At 48.2% G+C, this 21,710-nt stretch overlaps 1 protein-coding gene across 21 annotated transcripts in view; it reads left to right on the top strand.

Annotated features, from left to right (window-relative positions):
• HUWE1 (HECT, UBA and WWE domain containing E3 ubiquitin protein ligase 1) overlaps positions 1 to 21,710 on the top strand; it is a 170,206-nt gene that overhangs the window by 145,302 nt on the left and 3,194 nt on the right. For 18 of the 21 annotated variants that reach the window (XM_058291916.2, XM_058291914.2, XM_058291902.1 and 15 more), the window contains 23 exons: positions 504 to 732; positions 1,870 to 2,048; positions 2,345 to 2,434; positions 2,593 to 2,747; positions 3,933 to 3,978; positions 5,840 to 6,127; positions 7,111 to 7,366; positions 7,567 to 7,697; positions 8,464 to 8,678; positions 8,756 to 9,044; positions 9,183 to 9,285; positions 10,123 to 10,669; positions 11,494 to 12,097; positions 12,800 to 12,921; positions 13,030 to 13,186; positions 14,432 to 14,564; positions 14,790 to 14,992; positions 15,587 to 15,714; positions 17,003 to 17,099; positions 18,298 to 18,453; positions 18,843 to 19,088; positions 19,486 to 19,603; positions 20,704 to 20,844. In XM_058291916.2, coding sequence (XP_058147899.1) covers positions 504 to 732; positions 1,870 to 2,048; positions 2,345 to 2,434; positions 2,593 to 2,747; positions 3,933 to 3,978; positions 5,840 to 6,127; positions 7,111 to 7,366; positions 7,567 to 7,697; positions 8,464 to 8,678; positions 8,756 to 9,044; positions 9,183 to 9,285; positions 10,123 to 10,669; positions 11,494 to 12,097; positions 12,800 to 12,921; positions 13,030 to 13,186; positions 14,432 to 14,564; positions 14,790 to 14,992; positions 15,587 to 15,714; positions 17,003 to 17,099; positions 18,298 to 18,453; positions 18,843 to 19,088; positions 19,486 to 19,603; positions 20,704 to 20,844 — 4,633 coding nt within the window. The remainder of the gene's footprint in view (positions 1 to 503; positions 733 to 1,869; positions 2,049 to 2,344; positions 2,435 to 2,592; positions 2,748 to 3,932; positions 3,979 to 5,839; positions 6,128 to 7,110; positions 7,367 to 7,566; positions 7,698 to 8,463; positions 8,679 to 8,755; positions 9,045 to 9,182; positions 9,286 to 10,122; positions 10,670 to 11,493; positions 12,098 to 12,799; positions 12,922 to 13,029; positions 13,187 to 14,431; positions 14,565 to 14,789; positions 14,993 to 15,586; positions 15,715 to 17,002; positions 17,100 to 18,297; positions 18,454 to 18,842; positions 19,089 to 19,485; positions 19,604 to 20,703; positions 20,845 to 21,710) is intronic. The other 3 variants (XM_058291917.2, XM_058291915.2, XM_058291913.2) reach the window with 1 other exon arrangement.

Here is a 21,710-nt window from a genome sequence, read left to right as displayed (position 1 = left end):
GCATAACCAAGGGAGCAGTGCCTTTTCTCTTACAAGAACTTACAGTCTATTAGGAATTAAAAGTAAAAGTCAGCACGCATTACATTGCAGTATGGTAAGAAAGCACAGAGTAGAGGGTTATTTAACCCAGTGCAAAAGTCAAATTCACAAAGGAAGTGACAGGTAGGCCAAGAACAAAAGCAGGTGAAGAAGAAGGAGAGGCGTCTTCAAGGTGGAGGGAGCAGCATGTTTCTGAGAGACTTAGAAGCATCACTGTGGCTAAAGTGTGGAGAATGGATTGGGAGAAGGTACTATTCAGGAGGTTGATGCGGTATCTAGATGAGAGATGGTGGCATAAGCTATGGTAGTGCCAGTGATCATAGATTAATTGTGGGAATGAGGGAGAAAGGACAAAGCTCAGGTTTCCGTGTGAGGAAGTAAGGCCCAGGAGACATGGTTCTGCTTGAGCAACCATGGAAGACATTTCTTCTTGGCACTGACCTCTTTGCATTTTGTCCTTACAGCAGACATCCCCCCATCTCCAGGAAATATCCCAACCACCCACCCACTGATGGTACGCCATGCAGACCACAGTTCCCTAACGCTGGGCAGTGGCTCCTCTACCACTCGTCTAACCCAGGGCATCGGGCGTAGTCAGAGAACCCTAAGGCAGCTGACTGCCAATACTGGCCACACCATTCATGTGCACTACCCTGGGAATCGCCAGCCAAACCCTCCTCTTATACTCCAGAGGTGAGTTACAAAGATCTGTCAGGTTCACTGAAGCTATTGTAAGACTCTTCACTGAGCTTCAGTACTACCATGACCTCAGAGAAAACAGTTTATCACTAATGCTTTTCACGGAGACGTGCACACACATGTGTTAACACACAGAGAGAAATAAGATATCTCATTTCTTTGTGGGCAGCCTTTGGGGGAATACAAAATTGCATGACATGTTCATTTCCTTACAAATACTGTGCATTCATTTAACTATTAGTAAACATCTTTTTTTTAAAAAGATACTAGATTCTTTTTTTTTTTTTAAGATTTATTTATTTATTTGTTCGTTTCTCTCCCCTTCCCCCACTAACCTCAGTAGTCTGTTCTCTGTGTCTGTTTGCTGCGTGTTCTTTGTCCGCTTCTGTTTTTTTTGTCAGCGGCACAGGAATCTGTATTTCTTTTTGTTGCGTCATCTGTGTGTCAGCTCTCCGTGTGTGCGGTGCCATTCCTGGGCAGGCTACACTTTCTTTCGCGCTGGGCGGCTCTCCTTATGGGGCGCACACCTTGCGCGTGGGGTTCCCTTACACGGGGGACACCCCTGCGGGGCAGGGCAGTCCTTGCGCGCATCAGCACTGTGCATGGGCCAGCTCCACACGGGTCAAGGAGGCCCGGGGTTTGAACCGCGGACCTCCCATGTGGTAGACGGACGCCCTAACCACCGGGCCAAGTCTGCTTCCCAGTAAACATCGTATATGACAAAGAACTCTAAAACACAGGGCAAAATCCATGCCCTCAGTTGTTTACACTTGAGTGGAAAAAATATTATAAGAGATGAAAGAAAGGGATATAGGTGTTGTAATCGGCAGTGTACACACTACAATAAGAATTTACTAGGAGGGCTTTTTACCCTAACAATGTTTGACATGTAGAAGCTTATCGATGACGTTACCCTTCTAGGAACTATAGAAAATACACAGTTTGTGACCAAACAAAATTCTCAAAGGGGTGGGATTAGTAGAAAAATAGCTAGGACTTACACGTAGTATGATAAGGTTCATAATAGTGTTATGCACTTAATAGAAAATACTGAAAGAGGTTCTCCTAATAACAAGTTTCAGGAGCCTTATGGACTTATACTGACCCTTGTATCCCACCATCACCTTACAGATTACTTGGTCCCTCCGCTGCCGCTGACATCCTTCAGCTGAGCAGCAGCCTCCCCCTACAAAGCCGGGGCCGGGCCCGCCTCCTGGTGGGCAATGATGATGTCCACATCATTGCCCGTTCTGATGATGAACTCCTGGATGACTTTTTCCATGACCAGAGCACAGCTACCAGCCAAGCAGGCAAGTTTGTGGGATGAAAGGAAGGAGGATAGAGTTTATGAGGTTCTCTTGTTTCTGACTGAAAGAAAGCAGAACAGTATCTGCCCTGGAAAGAAACTCCATTTTCTTGGAGCCAGAACCACTCGATAATGTAGCCAAGGGTAAAAAAAAAAAAAAAAGCATTTAGTGTCTCTCGGTACCTGTTTTGTGCCAAACCTAGTGATTTATATTGGAACCTGTTAGGGAAGTACCACAATTTTTGGATCTATTGATTCTTGAGTAGACCAGTAAACTCAGTCTTCTTTGTGCCTCTACAGGAACCCTGTCTAGCATCCCCACAGCCCTCACCCGCTGGACAGAGGAGTGCAAAGTTCTTGATGCTGAGAGCATGCACGACTGTGTTTCAGGTGAGTGGCAGCTTGGCTGTCAGGGCAGTGAGCCTCCCAGGGCTGGGACAATTGCATGGAAAGTTTTTTCTCTGTTTCTCTCTGGCCACAAGGTCAACCTCTTGGCTTCCTCCCTCAGCCCACCAGAGCAGCCTCTGATCTTTGCCTCTTTGATATAGTGGTTAAAGTGCCCATCGTCAATCACCTGGAGTTCCTGCGGGATGAGGAGCTGGAAGAAAGGCGGGAGAAACGCAGGAAACAGTTGGCTGAGGAAGAAACAAAGATGACTGACAAAGGCAAAGAAGACAAGGAGAACCGGGATCAGAGTGCGCAGGTGATTCCCAGGGGTTGGGAGGATTCACCTTTGGCTCTGTCTGCCTTAACTTTCATATGGCTTTGGCATACATATGGCAGCAAGAGTCACGGAAGAAACCTCGCATGTTCACACTGAATCTGGGAAAGAATTCAAACCCAGAGGGAAAATTATTTTCCCCAGTGTCTCTCTGGGGGAAGCTAGAGCCAGAACCAGACTAACAGTCACACTGTGTAGTCTCTACGTTCATGTCTGCAACTTGACAAGGTCATTTGACCTGGTGAAGGGGCTTGGAATTTAACAATAAGCCTGTGTTCTTGGTTGTTCAATTTAATTTCTCTCCGTGAACTGCCTGTGTGGGGAACCTTACCAAGATGACCTCATTCCGTCGTTGAGTAAGTCAACCTTGGGCGTCAGATCAGAGAAAATACTTCTACCCTGAACCCCATTTTTGCCACATGTCATTCTCTAGGGCACAACCTGATCTTGGTTTGGAAAGAAGGCTACCTACTTAACTTTCTCTGAAACTTCTGGGACCTCAAGCAGTGATGCTTTAAAATACAAAACATGTGAAGTAAAAAGGAATACACAGAAATTAAAAGACCTTAGTGAACGACTTTACTATTGACTCACTCAGCAGTTAGAGTATCAGATAGATTTTAAAAAATAAGAATATTGGAATGTTGAGTTATAATTGAGCTAGCAGATATCTTTATGTAATAGTTTATACCTAATAATGAATAACATTGTTTGAAGCACATAAAAAAAAATGGAGAATAAGCAAGACTACTACATGAATTTTTTTAAAAGATAGGGCCAAAAAAACCCCCCCCCCCCCCCCAGTGAAGGGAAATATAAATAAATAGATAAAGAGTCAAAGAAATTCTTGCTAGTCTTCTGGTTGCATTCAGGTCTCATCATATGCCCAACCCTGACATGATTTTTATTATTTCCTATAGTTTTTCCGTTGGCTACCAGGCAGAGTCTCCTCCAAGCTATCCTTGAACATGAACATGCGTAGATAAGTTTCACATGTATTTGCAGACTAAAGTGATCATCTTTCTTTGGTCACATGGCAGACGCATCTTCTGTCCAGGTCATTGAACTCCCAGATGGTATATATGTGAGGGTTAGGGACCATTGCAGTTGACCTCTAACCTTTTGTGCTTTTGAAATTCCACATGGGTCTGTCCCTTCTTTTTACAGTGCACTACATCTAAGACAAACAACTCTACTGAACAGAACCTCTCAGGTAATTCGTCCTTCCTTTTCTCCTTCTTACTAATTGATGGATTGTTTCTTTCTTCTGACAGTTCCAAGTATTTGGCCCATGCGTGCTGAAGATGAACACTGGTGCTCTGTGGGATGAGGTAGTAGATTGTATAGTTTTAGGGTCATACCCCATCTTGGAGATAACTATACAGTCTACTGTCTTTCCCACGGTGGTACGCCTCCCTTCTGCCTGGATCTATTCAGGTTCTTGTTCCGATTATACTGTTCCATTCTGGCATGTGTAGGTGCCAGTTCATGTGTCCTGTTCCCTTTCCTGACTGCAGTTCTGTCCTCTGAAACTGAGCTTATATATATATTTTTAAAGTGGTTAGTCCTTTGGTGCCACCGTGGTGTGGTACTTCCTGAGAATGCCTATTGACGATGGTTCCCAAATGCCAGTCCTCTGTGGAAATGAACAAAATAAGTGAACTTTAATGAACTTTTCATAAGCTGAACTTAACTCAGTGTTTAGAGGATTGGTTTTTTGTTTTGTTTTGTTTTAATTTTGAGATTTATGTTGCTAGTTCTTTGGTTTCAGTTTTTTTTAATTAAGTCGTGTTGATGAGATTCTTTTTCCTTTAAACAGCAAAACTAAAAGCTGGTAACCCTATGTTGGTCTTTTTTCTCTCTTTTTAATGTAAGTTTTATTGGTCCATGGAACCCAAAAGTCTGGGAACCATTGTCTTGGGCAACCTGCTTTTGAGGAAGGTAGCTCTGTGGATTAAATGGTATTCCTACTGTATGCTTTCTATTCCTCCTTCTAATCTTAACAATGGTGAACAGACTCTTTGTGATTCAAGTAACTGGTCCATGTGGTATTATATGTCTCCTCCACGCTGTTTCCTCCGAAATTCTGCTTCCCCACACCTTCCATCTCCTTGGCACTTGAGTTGGGAAGTGATTGTACCAAAGCCTACACAGTATCTTTTAAGGCAGTGAAAGAGGGTAGGTGTCCTGGTGCCCTTAATTTAGCAGAAGACCTCTGCAAAGGTCTGTCACCAGGTAGAATGTCCTTTTAGCCTTGCTATAGGATTCTGTTCATGCCAGGGTGAGGTAGTAAGTTGTATTGTTGTGGGGTAGGGATTTTAGGCCCCAATTAGAAGATAACTATGCAACTTACTACTTTCCCTGGTGTGTGGCATATTCACACATAGTCTGGATAGTGTTGCCTCCGGCACATAAAGTTGCAGTGTTTCTTAGGTGATGAGGACTGAAAGAAAAGTGAGGTGGAAGGGGACAGACCGTATTTATGGTGAGGCACATGTCATCATAAAGTAATTAGTCTTTCACTGATTGGAGCGTGAAATTGAATTTTTAACTTCGGGCAGAAACTCAAACATTTTGCTGTTCTTCAACTGTATAATGCCTTCGTTTACTCAGTAATGAACAAGAATGTCCAGAAGGGGGGTGGGGGGTAAATGTGCTTTAAGTGTTTTAAAGGAAATTCAGACCATTTCTTGCTCCCAGTACACCTGAGGAAATTGGATCATCAGTAGGCTTTTGGTGGGTAGATTTTTTGCGTACCTACCGAGACATTTAGCCTCACCCTATCTATGTGGCCTGAAATGTCCCCCTTCCACCTGAGGCAGAGAAGGGATTTAATTCTTAGGATCCATGAAGAGTGAGAGCCCTGGTTCTTGGGACAGAGCACTGTGCCTTCTCCCTCGTCCTGGGTACACCAGGCCAGCCAAGAGCTGTTCCTTGGAGCAGTTGGGGGGTGGGAGGGAATCCTGTATCTCTGGCTGGGTGGGACACGTCAGGTCACGTGCTCTAATCGGGTGCCTCCCCTGTTCCTTGACTGATTTGCCCTTTTACCCCCACTATCGTTCTTTCCATGAAAGATGGGACTCCTATGCCTGACAGCTACTCAACAACTCCGTCCGCAACTGATGCAGCTACGTCTGAGTCCAAGGATACCCTTGTCACTCTGCAGCCCTCCCAACAGCAACCAACTCTCCCACCCCCACCAGCCTTAGGAGGGATTCCGCAAGACCTGCAGTCCCCCGCCGGAGATGGGGACAGCTCTACACAGCTATTGATGCCCGTAGAGGCAGAGGAATTGGGTCCCACACGGCCAAGTGGAGAAGCAGAAACGACTCAGATGGAGTTGTCTCCAGCTCCCACGATAAGTGAGTAGAATTTCAAGTTTTGGGGAGTGGAACTTGAAGGAAGACTGCCTATTTTTGTAGTTTCTCTCTTTGTTCTCTTACTTTAGAGGAATAGTGGGAGCCCGAGAATCACAGCTTTTACATATGAGCTGTCTTAGGTAAAGTTGAGGTTTCTTCTCTGTATCCTTAAGCAACTATATATCTGAATGTCTAATGATATTAATGATAATGTCTACTATTTATTGAGGTACTTACTCTGTTCCTGAGCTATTATGCCAGGCTTTATTAGTTAGCTTCTTTAAGGCAATCCTACAAAGTGGGTGGTGTTATCTCCGTGAGTAAACTGAAAGCTAGAAGTGAAATCATTAGTCCCAGATCACTCAGTAAGTGGTTGAACTGGGATTAAAATTCAGCTCCGTCTCACTCTGAAGCTTGTTCTCCTTCCAGGGGTGGCAAGCACGTGACCCCAAACTTCCAGCTCTCCCATCCTCCTGGCAGATAACATTTATCTCATGGCACTATTTCCCGCTGATTTGAAATGGGCTTGAAAATTCTTCTCAGCACGATGTCCCACAGGGTTCCTTGAAACGTGTTTGCCATCCCTGCTTTATACCATGCTGCCTGTGATGTGCTCTGGAGAAACCTTAAGGTGTAGTTTTTCTTTTCCTTCAAGGAAGATTGTTTTACTTAGATAACCAGAACGCATATGCATGTGCAAATGGTGCCTGCAAGGAATCCGAAAGTGACAGGATCCGTTACCGAGGGTGCGTAGGGAAGTAAATGTTAAACAGATGATGGGAGAGGCTTGAACTGAACCTTAAAAAGCAGGATTTAGGGGCAAGAGCAGGCTAGCGTTAGGGTTAAGGGGGGGGGGAGTGAGAAATTTGATCTGACTGCTCCTAAGGAAGCTTCCCTATCCAGTACCTTGTCTGCCATGTTGCTGCTTCTTAATTTTGCCCCTATTCCAGGCAGAGATCTTACCTCTCCCTATGACTTCCTCCTAGCCTCTCTTTCACCAGAGAGAGCTGAAGATTCCGATGCACTGACAGCTGTCAGCAGTCAACTGGAAGGCTCTCCCATGGACACCAGCAGCCTGGCTTCCTGTACCTTGGAGGAGGCTGTGGGTGACACGTCAGCAGCTGGCAGTTCTGAGCAGCCCACAGCAGGCAGCTCCACTCCTGGGGATGCCCCTCCAGTTGTGGCAGAAGCGCAAAGCAGGGGTGATGGGTCAGGGGAGCCTGCCCAGCCACCCGAGGACAAGTAAGCACTGTGTGGGCAAGAGGAGGGCAAAATGTTTTGAAGGTATTTCAAGCCCCATTCATACTTGTTAACTAACGGACATGCTTGTTACGCTGGGGAGACCAACCTGGCTTCCATGAGAAAGGGGTATTTTAATATAGGAGTATTTTAAAAATGGGAAAACACAGTAGAGACAACAACCTGAAAATGATTTCCTTCAGCTCTCCCCCTGCATCCTCTGAGAGTTCTTCCACCAGAGATTCCGCCGTGGCCATTTCTGGAGCTGATTCCCGAGGAATCCTAGAAGAGCCACTGCCTTCAACAAGCAGCGAAGAAGAGGATCCCCTTGCAGGTGAGTGCCACGTGTACTCAGGCCATCCTGGGATTGTTTACGCTCCTAGTAGCCCTTTGCGTGGAAATGCCCACCAGTCAAATGGTTCCATCCGGAATGGAAGGCGTATGTCCAGGAGAAATTCTGGCATATTTATCCAACTTAAGTATTGGATGCTGTAGCATAATGGGATGAGTCCAGGCTTTGGAGTCAAACCTGTCTTAGTGGACTTGAACAACCAAGAACATGGGCTTATTATTCAATTCCAAGCCCTTTTACCAGGTCGAATGAACTTGTCAGGTTGCAGTCAGTGAAGGTAGAGTCACTGCGAGGCAGGGGCCATTTGGGTTCTGGCTCTGGCTTTTCCCAGCCAATCACTGGGGAAGTAATTTTCCCTCTGGGTTTGAAGTCTTTCTCCTAAAAACAGTGTGAGTTGATGGTGAATTTGTAATGAATCATTCTTCAGGTTCAGTATGAATGGCCTAGAGCCATTGTTTAATTTCTCTGATCCTCATTGATACTGAGGGGTGATGATATCGACACCGTGGGGTCTTTATGAGCGCTAAATGACAGTGTACACAACAAACCTGGCACACAACAAAAATGACATTCTGAGCATAGAGAGGTTGGGTGGGCCCCTCTCTGTGTGCGCTGTGTCCTTTGCAAGCAATGAAGGACCTACAAAGCTGGATTCTCTCAAGCAGTGACATAGGTTTCTTTTCTCCAAGTACATCTTGCACCTCAGTAGAGCTGTGAGTCCCTTCACATCTTGCATCTCCCCTCTCAGGTATCAGTCTCCCCGAAGGTGTAGACCCCTCTTTCCTGGCTGCTCTGCCTGATGACATCCGCCGGGAAGTCTTGCAGAACCAGCTAGGCATTCGTCCACCAACCCGGACTGCCCCTTCAACAACTAGCTCAGCTCCTGCAGTGGTGGGGAATCCTGGAGTGACTGAAGTGAGCCCTGAGTTCCTGGCTGCCCTGCCTCCAGCCATTCAGGAAGAGGTATGTGAGCGGGACAGATAGTGGGGCCTGGTCGCGTGGCAGTAGATGTGCCCCCGTTGACTTCTTCTGTTCCATAGGTGCTGGCACAACAGAGAGCTGAGCAACAACGACGAGAACTGGCACAGAGTGCCAGCTCAGACACCCCCATGGACCCTGTGACCTTCATCCAGACTCTGCCCTCAGACCTGCGCCGTAGCGTTCTAGAGGACATGGAGGACAGCGTGTTGGCTGTGATGCCCCCTGACATTGCAGCTGAGGCTCAAGCTCTAAGGCGAGAGCAGGAAGCCCGGCAGCGGCAGCTCATGCACGAGCGGCTTTTTGGGCACAGCAGCACCTCTGCACTCTCTGCCATTCTCCGAAGCCCGGGTACAGAGGGAGGCAAGTGGGAGGGCTCTGGGATGTCCATCAGTGGCCAGATGAGGCTCTGTTTTTCCTCTTTGTATTGCCTAGACCCAGCTTAGCACCACCCTCCCCAATCTCAGTTTCCTTTTTCTTTCCTTCTAGCTTTCACCAGTCGCCTGAGCGGTAATCGTGGGGTCCAGTATACTCGCCTTGCTGTGCAGCGAGGTGGCACCTTCCAGATGGGGGGTAGCAGCAGCCATAACAGGTACCTTTGTCTTTTTTTTCACCTCACCGTACCACCTCTCAAATCGACTAGTTCAGCTCCTTTAATTTTGTAGATGGAGAAGCTGAAACCTGAGAGGCTGGATGACTTCTCTAGAATGTTTCCTTGAATGAGTGGGAGAGCCACACCTTTGGACTCCCCCCTTCAGAAAGCCACACTTTTGGGTTAGTGTAACTACTGTAGACCATAATCACAAAGGGAAGGTAGACTGGCAGTGGGTGCTAGTGATGGTTTTAACTAGAAAGCAAGCCACCTGCGTCCCACGTAAATAGGAAAACAGTGACCCCCTCGCCTTGAGACGGTAGCATCTAGGTCAGGGAAGTAGAAAGGAGTTAGTTATTAACCAGGCTGAAGCAGAATGGGCCTGACATGGCGAATTGCGAGGGAAGTAATCAGTCCCACAGGAACTGGTAGTCTACAGAAGGCAGGCATAGTGTTGTCACCCGGACCGGGTGGTCAGATTTTACCAATTGATGGTACTCGATACAGATCTGGGCTGGAATCTTTGCTCTCTTCTCAGTCACTGTGTGATGGAGGGCAAGTCACTTAACCTATTTGAGCCTCTTGTTCATCATCTCCAAAATGGGCGACTCTCTAATCTCCACAGCAGCCCTGTGAGGAAGATGTTATAGACATTGTAAAGTGCCTATTCAATGAGGGCAGCGATTATTGCTGTTAAGAGACCTTGGACTGGATTCCCCCACCCCTCCCATCTCGAGCCTCCTTGGAGGTATCCAGCTCATTCCTCTCCCCCAGGCTTAAGCCTAATCCCCAGAGCTCTAGCCGAGGTGTTTCCCAGAGACCATGCTCTGTTTCCAGGCCTTCTGGCAGTAACGTGGACACTCTCCTCCGCCTCCGAGGCCGGCTCCTCCTGGACCACGAAGCCCTGTCTTGTCTCCTGGTCCTCCTTTTCGTGGATGAGCCAAAGCTCAATACTAGCCGTCTACACCGAGTACTGCGAAATCTCTGCTACCATGCCCAGACCCGCCACTGGGTCATCCGCAGCCTATTGTCCATCTTGCAGCGCAGCAGTGAGAGTGAGCTGTGCATTGAAACACCCAAGCTCACCGCAACTGAGGAAAAGGGCAAAAAGTCAAGCAAGAGCTGCGGGTCAAGCAGCCATGAGAACCGACCCTTGGACCTGCTACATAAGATGGAGTCTAAGAGCTCCAACCAGCTTTCCTGGCTCTCAGTATCCATGGATGCAGCCCTAGGCTGCAGAACTAATATATTCCAGATCCAGCGTTCAGGGGGGCGCAAACATACCGAGAAGCACGCAAGCAGTGGCTCCACTGTCCACATCCACCCACAGGCTGCTCCTGTTGTCTGCAGACATGTTCTGGACACACTCATTCAATTAGCCAAGGTGAGGAGCTTGAAGGAGTTTAACTCCTGGGGAATGAAACAGGCAACAGCCTTTTGCTGTTGTGAGTGGAATAGCAACTGGCTGTTGTTAGCAGCAACAGCCAGGTGGAATCTGAACACTAAGGAAGCTTGTGAGTCCCTGTTCTGGTCTTTCTCTTTGCTGGTATTTTAAGCATTGAGCCCTCTCTTGTTTCTGGGAAACTGTCCAGTAAAGAACCTTGTGGGGATTTTATCTACACACCTTATAGCTTTTATTCGTGATGCCATTCAGTCGTCAGGTGAAATTGGGATACAGAAAACTTTAGTGACTTTGTCCTGTAAGCAACATGTAGTAAAGCAACAGAACTGGTCTTAGAATTTAGTCCTGGCCCAATCTGTTTTCTGGTTTGTTTGTGCGGTGTTCTGTTTCTTTGGGGTTTTTTTTTTTGCTTTTTTGTTTTTTTGGGGTTTTTTTTGGAGTAAGCGTCACTAACGTTTATGGAGGGCCTGCCTTGTGCCGGGCACGATGCAAAGATTACATTGTCTCATTCTTTCTTGGACAACTTTGCAAGGGGCGTAGGTGTTCTCCCCATTTTGTCGGTGCAGAGACTGATGTGATGCTCGGCAAATCGTGCCTGTCAGTCTTATCTCCCTACAAAGCACTTTTCCATTTCTCTAGGCTGCTTGGCCTTCTGTCGGATAAAACTCCTATATGACTTCTCTCCCGTGCTACCAAAGGTGTCGAAAGGAGAGGAGAGTCTGGAAACCAGTTGTCTCTCCTTTGTCAGGAAGGCTCATTTTTCTATATAAGCCGCTAGACCAAGCCTATTCTTCTTTACCTGGCAGGTGTTTCCCAGCCATTTCACACAGCAGCGGACCAAAGAAACAAGCTGTGAGAGCGATCGGGAGAGAGGAAGTAAACAGGCCTGCAGCCCGTGCTCTTCACAGTCCACCAGCAGTGGCATTTGCACAGACTTCTGGGACCTATTGGTAAAACTGGACAACATGAATGTCAGCCGGAAAGGCAAGAACTCCGTGAAGTCAGTGCCAGTGAGCGCCGGTGGTGAGGGGGAAACCTCCCCCTATAGCCTCGAGGCCTCTCCACTGGGGCAGCTCATGAACATGTTGTCACATCCAGTTATCCGCCGGAGCTCTCTTTTAACGGAGAAACTCCTCAGACTCCTTTCTCTCATCTCAATTGCTCTCCCAGAAAACAAAGTGTCAGAAGCACAGGCTAATTCTGGCAACAGTGCTTCTTCCACTACTGCTGCCACCTCAGCCACGTCTACCACCACTACCACTGCTGCCACCACCATGCCCACCCCCCCTGCTGTAACCACCCCTCTCACTTCTGCTCCAGCCCTGGTTGCTGCCACGGCTATTTCTACCATTGCCGTAGCTGCTTCTACCACAGTGACTACCCCCACGACTGCTACCACTACTGTTTCAAGTAAGTGTGGGTGTAGGCTGGGAGCGGTGGGGTATCTAGTACGATACCTACCTTACCCCATCCCTTCATCCAGGCATTCCTAAATGATTCCAGTCGGCTTGGTTTGTGGTTGTGAGAGCAGAATGTGTTCATTTTCATCTTCATCGGTCCCGGTTCCCTCCCTCCCTCCCTCCCCCCCCCCCTCACATAAACACACGTAGACACTCCTGTGAAGACCAGCAGGCATTCAGTGAATGTGGCTTCCCTAGGCTAGGCACCGAAAGAAGGGAAGAAGAGAGAACATCCCTGTCTTCAGAAAACTCCAGGCCTTTCCAGGCTGGCTGCAATAGTTCAGGAGCAGGCAGGACACAATGTGAATCAGGGTGGAATGGAGTAGCCAGACCATCGCAGGAAGTAAATGGAAAGGGGAAATCATTGAGCCTCCTGCAGCAGATTAGGAGTAATAATCTGAAGAAGTGGGTTTTGAAGAATAGAAGAGGTTGTGGTAGTAGGGGAACAGTTGGGAGAAATGTTTGTGGTTCTTTGTCACCTGAGAAGGTAAAGTCGTAAGAGTCCTTGGTATCCCAAGTTGTTTGGATCTGGCTTTTACTTGGGTGGATTTTCTTTTCCCACTCCTGTCCCATTTTGAAGCCACTGGTTCTGCTACTTATGTCTCTGGCTAGTGAGTCTCACAGAGGTTTTTCGTGTTCTGTTTCCTCAAAGCTTCTACTACTACTAAGGGCAGCAAATCTCCAGCGAAGGTGGGTGATGGGGGCAGCAGCAGTGCAGACTTTAAGATGGTGTCTTCTGGCCTAACCGAAAACCAGCTACAACTCTCTGTGGAGGTGAGGTTACTCTGAACTGTCAAGGTTGGGGGAGGAAGGGTAAACAGGGGTGGATAATGCCTTCGTTCTCAAAGTGGGGCTTACCCCTTCTCTCCTTCTTTGCCCCAGGTGTTGACATCTCACTCTTGTTCTGAGGAAGGCCTAGAGGATGCAGCCAACGTGTTGCTGCAGCTCTCTCGGGGGGACCCTGGGACCCGAGACACTGTACTTAAGCTGCTGCTGAATGGAGCCCGCCATCTGGGTTATACCCTTTGTAAACAGATAGGTAACAGCAGGAGGAAAGCATCTTGTCTTTCTGAAACCTTCCTCTTAGATGCCACCTCTTTTCTCAAAGCCTGCCTTGAACAACCCCCAGGCTGAAGCAAACTCTGTGCTCCTACAGCACTGCCCCCGTGTTCCCCTGTCATAGTGCTGATTACACTGAGTGGTCACCTGTTTTTCCTCTGCTCAGTTGGTTCTTTGCGGAGAAGGATGGGCTTCTCTCTGCATTCCCCAGTGCCTGGCACACAATAGGTAATCAGTGCTGAGTGATGGGAAAAGAGAATGCATAGGAACAGCCGTGCCTCTTTCTTCTCCATTCTGGGCTCCCATAAGATCCCATGATGAGCCTGCTAAGGCAGCGTCACCACCTCAGAGATGTGCCTATACTATGTTCAGGCTCAGGAATTACAAAGTCAGAATGATACCCTCTACCTTTGTGCAGTGTTGAGGGTGCAGCAATTCCAAAAACATTGGCAAATCGTCTGTCTAGTCTTCTGTTTTGCCAAGAAGAAAATGATGACGCCATTGGATGAAGGAGTGGAGCCACATTTTCTTTAAACGTGGCGAGAGGTTCTTTGCTCTCTCCCACCCACATCCCAATCATGGGCCTCCCTGGATCCTGGCTACTATTTAGTTACCTTCCTCCCACAAATATCCTTGGAGCCGAGGTGATATGAGAGTTGATTGGACTCTATACCCCTTGCCTCTTCAGCGTATGCTATGCTTCATGGGAATTACAAGGTTCTTTCAGAAAGAATTTGTCCTCAGGCCTGTGACCTTTCTTTGCTGCCACCATTTACTCAATACCCATGGGCCAGGCATGAGTATCTGCTAATTCTCACGGCAACCTTGTGAAGTTAGGCAGGGTTAGTCCCATTATTAAGATGGGCAAAGAGACATGGAGAGAAGAAATTTGCCTGAAGTCACCACAGAACCTCAGTAGAAACATTCAGAATTTGGACCCTGGCCTTTCTGGTTGCAAAACAGATAGATACTTTTCCCCCTCTGCAGTGAGCTTCGTTTCATGTAGGACTCACAACAGGTTCTTGAAACCAGGGAAATTTGTGGTCCTCTGGTGGTTGGTCCGTGAGCACACACAGTAAAATGAGCAGAGCCTGGTTCCTGCTCACTCTGGGTTCTCTGCAGCTGAGCAAAGAGGGTAGCCTGGGCAGGTTTCTTGGAACGCTCTGGTTTTCAGCTGCTTCACTAGGGAAGTCTCAACAGTTGCTGGTTCCTCTGCCTGCCCCAGGTACCCTTCTGGCTGAGCTACGGGAATACAACCTGGAGCAGCAGCGGCGAGCCCAGTGTGAGACCCTCTCTCCTGATGGCCTGCCTGAAGAGCAGCCACAGACCACCAAGCTGAAAGGCAAAATGCAGAGCAGGTGGGTGGGAGATGCCCTTTTGGCTGGGGAGCTGGACCTCTGGGACGTTCTGAAAGGTGGCTGTTGCCTGCCCACGCTCAGTCATTTTTTTCTATTTCTCCTTACTTCTGAGACTTCCTTCTGAGGTTCTTTACCCACTCTGACTGACACCAGAAAACTCTGCTTGCTCTGGGTATTTATACTTTGATGCTGTCGTTGTATGCAAGCCACCTCTACACTATCCAGGTTTGACGTGGCTGAGAATGTGGTAATTGTGGCATCTCAGAAGCGACCCCTGGGCGGCCGGGAACTCCAGCTGCCTTCTATGTCCATGTTGACATCCAAGACGTCTACCCAGAAGTTCTTCTTGAGGGTCCTGCAGGTCATCATCCAGCTCCGGGACGACACACGCCGAGCTAACAAGAAAGCCAAGCAGACAGGCAGGCTAGGTATGGAACTAGAATATCCAGTTGAGGGGCAAGGCAGGTGATAGAGAACCCAGAGGCTCTGGAGGGCAGGGATTGCTGCCATGTCTCCTTCCTGTTTGAGCTTTTCAAAAGGAAAATGATGATCCCTTCTGAAAATATTAATGGCTGCGTTGTACAGCTCACACCAGCTGTCTCTCTAGGAGGTTCATTAGGGCAAGTGATAATTAAGGGGGAGCTGAAATCTGGCAGGAGAGTTGGGGGTGGACCCTTTTCCTGAAGAAGATTTAACTCACCGGGTATACCTCCTTTCTGCTTCCTTGGCCACTCCTAACTAAAAACACTGCAGCCATGTTGCCTCAGCCATGGCCTGCCAAAACATTTCCCGTACCTCTTTTCCTCCTGTCCCACATTCCCCCATATTTCTGCCTACCACCATGCCCCCTGCCTTTATCTGTAATACTTGGTGCCTGATGATGAGCACTCTGAAGCTGCCTGAACTAGAGCTCAGAGACCTCGGCAAGATGCCCTGTGGCAGCCCAGGAGACGGTACGAGAGAGAATGTTGGGCATTCCGTCTTTCTACATTTTATATCTTGCCTTCTTTTTTTTCTCCCAGGTTCCGCCGGTCTAGGCTCAGCTAGCAGCATCCAGGCAGCTGTTCGGCAGCTGGAGGCTGAAGCTGATGCCATTATACAAATGGTACGTGAGGGTCAAAGGGCGCGGAGACAGCAACAAGCAGCAACGGTTAGCATGATGCCTGTGGCCCCTCATTCATTTGTCTCTTCCCTCCTCCCCCCACCACGTCATCAGTGGGCTTTCACTGCCTGAACCTTGTATGCTTTTGCATTAAGTTTGCTATATGAATGCTTCTGGACAACAGGATTACTTTCTGTTGGCATTTTCTTTTCTGTTTGGTTTGGTTTGGTTTTTGGTTTGGTTCAAAGCTTGGCCATCACACTCCACCCCCAGCTATCCCGTCAACAGTGGCGCTTTTGCAAACTGCCTAATGCTAAGTGTCTGGGTTCTGAGGGTTCTGTGTTGTGAAGATATTTCAGTCTAATGGAACAAGGCAAGTACATCAGACAACTCAGGACTCCTGCCCTTGAAAGTCCCCAAGCTTGATACACATCCCACACAGCCACTTCTGTCAAAGGCTAGTCCCTCCATCCTGGACTCTGCCTCTGTTCTCCAAAATCCCCTGGCACCGAGGCACTCAGGCACTTTAGGAGGAAACCTTCAGGCATCTAGGTAGCCAGCTCACTGTTGCGGTCCCAGCACAGAGTGACTGCAGTGAAAGTCTGGGGTCACGTATGTATGCTGTGGCCTATCTCATTGTTTTCCTGTCCTTGCAATATGCAAGTCACCTTCCCAAGATCCAGGAAATAAAGGTATCCTTGAGCCTTGGTTTCCTTTTGTGGACAATTATGGTTATACAGTCTGGTTTCTTTGGGCGTGCTGAGAATAACCTAGAATTTGGGGACAGTGACTTCAGGAGGGTAGAAAGAGGAAATTAGAAAGCCATTATTCTGTAGCGTGAATTTTATTTTCCTGCCCAGTCTCTTTCCCATCACCTGATGAGTCAGATACTGGCTTTTTAAGTATTCCCACCCAAAGGTTGCACTAAGTCCCTCTATCCTTTCCCCTTGTGCGAGCAATCAGATACAAAGGGCAAGCCTACCTTCTCCTCATCTGAGTTGTATAAATGTAACCTGTCCCCAGAAGATGACTTGAAGTCTGTCTCTAGGATGCTGGTGTCTGACTGCACAACAGGTCTGGTATATAGTGTAGACAGAGCAGGAGCAGGCATCCAGGAAAGTATTTGGAAAGGCTTGCAAGCTCAGTGTGGGGCACAGCAGAGGAGGTGGGAAGGCCACTGTTTTGTCCTGAAGAGCGCTACGGAGTTTCCTGATCACATAGGGAAAGCTACCTTCCAAGCTTCTCGGTGTGTGAGAACCGGGAAAGCCAACCTCGAGCCTGTCCCTTGAGGAAAGCAGAATAATAGACTTCATGTGACGTTGTCTGTTTTATCCAGTCGGAGTCTAGCCAATCTGAGGGATCTGTGCGGAGGGAGGAGTCACCCATGGATGTGGATCAGCCATCTCCCAGTGCTCAAGATACTCAGTCCATTGGTCAGTACTACTTCCTGTTTCCAGCCCAGCACAAAGGAGAGCCAGCCTTTATGAAACGTCTGCTGGGTCGCTTGCTCTTGACATACATGCATGCTCAGTCTTTTCCCATTTGTTCCAGTAAACACTGGTTCCTATAAATGTCAGTAGGTACTTACCAACCAGGATCACTAACTACCCTCACTTTTACCCTTGTTGGGGATCCATAGCACACAGTGCGATTCCTGCAGTAGAGAAACTATGATACCCTGTGATGCATGGACACAGATTTGAGCCTTGGCTTCCCCCATTTACTAGCTCTGGAACCTGGGGCGAACCCCTCTGTGCTTCAATTTCCTCATCCAAACTAGGGATGCTCATAGTGGTTAGGATTAAGCAAGTTAATACAGAGATAGCCCTTGAACACGTACCTGATGATAGCACAGTGAATGTTGGATGTTACTGGCATCATTTCTCAAAGTTAATTTTACACAGAATACTTTTTTGGCACCCTTTTAACATAAGCCTTTGGAGTGTTTCTTGCAGTACATCCATTTTTGAAATGCTGTATTAAGTGATTTAATATTCCATCAGGACCTTGGGAGACAGATGTTTTCCCCATTTTATAGTTGGAGAAATATAAAGCACAGAAATGTTCTCTTGCCCAAAGTCACACGATCTGCAAGTGCCAGAGTCAGGAGTCAACCCTAGGGCTGTCAGAGCCTTGAAGAATGGTCAGAATTTGAGTAGATGATGACGAGCAAAGGTCAGGAATAAGCCTAAGCAGGACGTGGGGTGCGGGGTGGGAGGGTAATGTGGGCAAGTGTAGAGAGGGAGGGAGGGATTGGTGACGAAGCAGTTGGTTCTTCCTCACCCAGAAGATAAAGCTGGCTTTTGCTGCTTGGCAAGAACAGTTTAGAGTAAGTTTAGAATAAGCTCCTGGTGAGTGTCAGGAAAGGTAGCAGCCATGGGGGTCCACTTGTCACACCTTAGCTTCTCAGATTTTAAACTGTCACAGGACAGGATGACTACTTCAGAAGGCACCAGACTTAAAAGTCAGAAAGATCCCAATTGGTGTCCTGGCCCTGTCCTTGGTAAAGAAAATACGGAGGCGCAGCTTAATCTGTCTAGTGGCCCATATACATTAGCCCTCTGGTCTCAGAAAAATCTAAGTGGAGGTGACGCCTCTAAGACTTTCTGATTCTCTCTTTGTGCCCTGTAGGCTCTGATGGAACCCCACAAGGGGAGAAGGAGAAGGAGGAGAGGCCACCAGAGTTGCCCCTGCTTAGTGAGCAGCTGAGCCTAGATGAGCTGTGGGACATGCTAGGGGAGTGTTTAAAGGAACTGGAGGAATCTCATGACCAGCATGCGGTGCTAGGTGAGTTGTCCCCTCAAGGGCCTGGGGTCCTTTCTGTCTGCTTACTTTTCTTCTCCCCATATTAACCCTCTCCCTCAGTGTCACTCTCATGAGAATTCAAAGGAGAATTTTATCTGTTTAAAAAAAAAAGATGCACCTTCTTTTTTAGTAACCAGTATCTTACTTGTTAGTCCAGAGGAATCTTTACAACTGGTTGCCTGTCCCATTTTCCTGTGGCTGCAGGGAAGCTCTGACTGTGTTTGGGGCTTCATTTTATTATTCTGTGGTCATATTTCCCATTCATTATTTCTTCCTTGTTGTCAAGTATTTTTTTCCTACTTTGGAGTTTGTGTATTGAAGTTTGGAAAGTAAAGTAAAATAAGCCACTCCCCCGTCATTCCTACCCACAGTGTTGCAGCCTGCCGTCGAGGCCTTCTTTCTGGTCCATGCCACAGAGCGGGAGAGCAAACCTCCTGTCCGAGACACCCGTGAGAGCCAGCTAGCGCACATCAAGGACGAGCCTCCTCCACTCTCCCCTGCCCCCTTAACCCCAGCCACTCCTTCTTCCCTTGACCCATTCTTCTCCCGGGAGCCCTCATCTATGCACATCTCCTCAAGTCTGCCCCCTGATACGCAGAAGTTCCTTCGCTTTGCAGGTACTGGGAACTCTTAGGCCCCCAAATGTAGGTGGCTTTGTTTCATACAGGGTTGTTTCATACGTTTTTATCCTTAGCTGAGCAACAAAGTGTGCAGGGTTGTGGGGGGGGGAGGGCGCGCTGGAGAGAGAGAAAATAAGACTGTGTGAGGTCAGTAGGGGCTGGGGCTGGAAGCCCTCGTGTGCCGCACTAAGGGGCTTGAGCTTTGTCCTGAAGCAGTGGGAAACCAGGAGGGGTTAGAAATGATCACAGTTGTGTTCGCACTGGTCCCTGGCTTAGGCTTAGTTCCTTTTTAGTCTCCTGAAACAAAGAAGGGGAAGGAAGAGAGAATTGCTAGCTGAAGAGAGTCTTTTACGACCTGTGAATGTCTCATTTCTACTGTCCTGTCTCCCTTCAGAGACTCACCGCACTGTGTTAAACCAAATCCTCCGGCAGTCCACCACCCATCTCGCTGATGGGCCCTTTGCTGTCCTGGTAGACTACATTCGTGTCCTTGACTTCGATGTCAAGCGCAAGTACGTGCCCTGGATGTTATAGGGCACGGGAAGTAGGGAACCTGAGGTTGGGGAGATAAGAGCTCCCCTAATGGTATCTTCCCTCCCAGAAAGGAACCAAGGTTGCTCACTGGGGCAAGCGTTTTCAGGGAAAGAGCTTTCCCTTGGTGGCATCGTTTGGAATGGTGCTGGGTGGGGAGGGAAGTGAACCAGCTGTGCCACTGATAGTCATTTTCCCTAGGTTCTCCCTGGTCGTCTCACCACACCAGTCTCCATTCTGCATCATAGAAATGAGAACCTTTATTTAACCACATTGTAGCTAGAGTCCAATTCCATCGTTTGGGGTAATGCAGGAGGTACAGGTGGCCATAGTACACTTACAGCAGGGCTCAGAGAGGACCTCAGTAACCCTTCTGTCATCCCACTCCTCTCTTCCTTCCCATGCACGTACACAGGCATACCTGCCCATTGCAGAAATTGCGTGCTGCAAACTCTGTGGGCCCTTACTCAGTGGAGATGGTAAAAAACTTATTTTATGTCTTTTTTTTTTTTTTAAGATACATAGATCACACGAAATGTTACATTAAAACATATAAGAGGCTCCCATATACCCCACTCCCCACCCCCCACCACTCCTCCCACATCAACAACCTCTTTCATCATTGTGGCACATCCACTGCATTTGGTGAATACATTTTGGAGCACTGCTACACAGCATGGATTATAGTTTGCGTTGTAGTTTACACTCTCTCCCAGTCCATTCAGTGGGTTGTGGCAGGATATATAATGTCCTGCATCTGTCCCTGCAGTATCATTCAGGACAACTCCAAGTCCCCAAAATGCCCCCATATCACACGTGCTCTTCTTCCCTCTCCCTGCCCTCAGCAACTCCCGTGGCCATTGTCTCCACATGAGTGATACAGAGTTGGTAATGAATGACCTACCTCTCCCAACTACCTGGCATTTCCCAAAGGAGGTGGGGAGCGGGGATCAAAGTGTTTGGAGGATGGGGTGAGCATCACTGTGGGTTTTCATCTTAATCAGGCAGACAGAATTTGGCTCTGCCACCCCCCACACCCCCCACCCCCAATCCTATTCTCCTTGCTTTCCTGCCTCCCAAGATACTTCCGCCAAGAGCTGGAGCGTTTGGATGAGGGCCTCCGGAAAGAAGATATGGCAGTGCATGTCCGCCGTGACCATGTGTTCGAAGACTCCTATCGTGAGCTCCACCGCAAATCCCCTGAAGAAATGAAGAATCGCTTGTAAGAGCCTGGAGCAGAAAACAGGAAAGGGGGTGGGGGCTTTTCCTACGGGGTAGCAATGGCTTACTCAAGCCTTACGTGTGTAAGGGAATTTAGGGAGATGCTGCTCTCCCAGTAGGAATTCCCGTTAAGACCCGCGCGTAGGTACTCTCACTGAGCTGTCTCCTCCTCCTCTTGGCCTGGTCTTGTGAGAATGGGCTTCTACTGGCTGTCCCTTTGGCCGAGCTACCCAGTAATTTCCAGGATGCCAAGGGAGTGTTTTGTGTTTGGAAATGGTACCTCTGATGGCTTCACGGTAAAAGCTTTCTCCATTATTACACTAGGAACCGGAAGCCCGCTGAGCAAATGGTACCCTTCATTGGGGGAGACCACACTTGCGTAAGCAGGTGGGCCCCCCACCAAATTCGTAATTGCTCACTGTTAATTCTAAATCCACCTAGAGGAGATTGGCAGTTTGCAGTACCAACTGTGATGGGAGCTGATGAGATGATACACCTACTGGAGAGTAGCTTGAAGCTCTTCCCTGATGGCATGGGCTCACCATCCATCAAACCATAAAAGAAGTCAGAGGTCTCCCAAGACTCTGTGCCGTTTCACCACCACCACCAACAACAAATACCTTATAGAAAGTGGACCGAAGGATCAGTTCTCTTCAAGGCTCCTTGACTCTGCCTTGTCACCCTGATTGCCCTAAGTCGGAACTCATCTAGCCCTCCTTAACCTTTGCCTCTGGAATTTGTGCCTCCCCCTACCCCATACCCCTTAGTGAACCCTTATTGACATTTCGGAACATGTCTTCGAGCAATGATGCTTTCTCTTTGTTTGTTTGTTTGTTTGATCCCAGACCCCACGCCCCTCCTCAGGGC

The sequence above is a fragment of the Dasypus novemcinctus genome, chromosome X (assembly GCF_030445035.2).
Source record: "Dasypus novemcinctus isolate mDasNov1 chromosome X, mDasNov1.1.hap2, whole genome shotgun sequence".
Taxonomy (NCBI): domain Eukaryota; kingdom Metazoa; phylum Chordata; class Mammalia; order Cingulata; family Dasypodidae; genus Dasypus; species Dasypus novemcinctus.
Note: the sequence above shows the minus strand (reverse complement) of the source record. Positions and strands in the feature narration are given on the sequence as shown.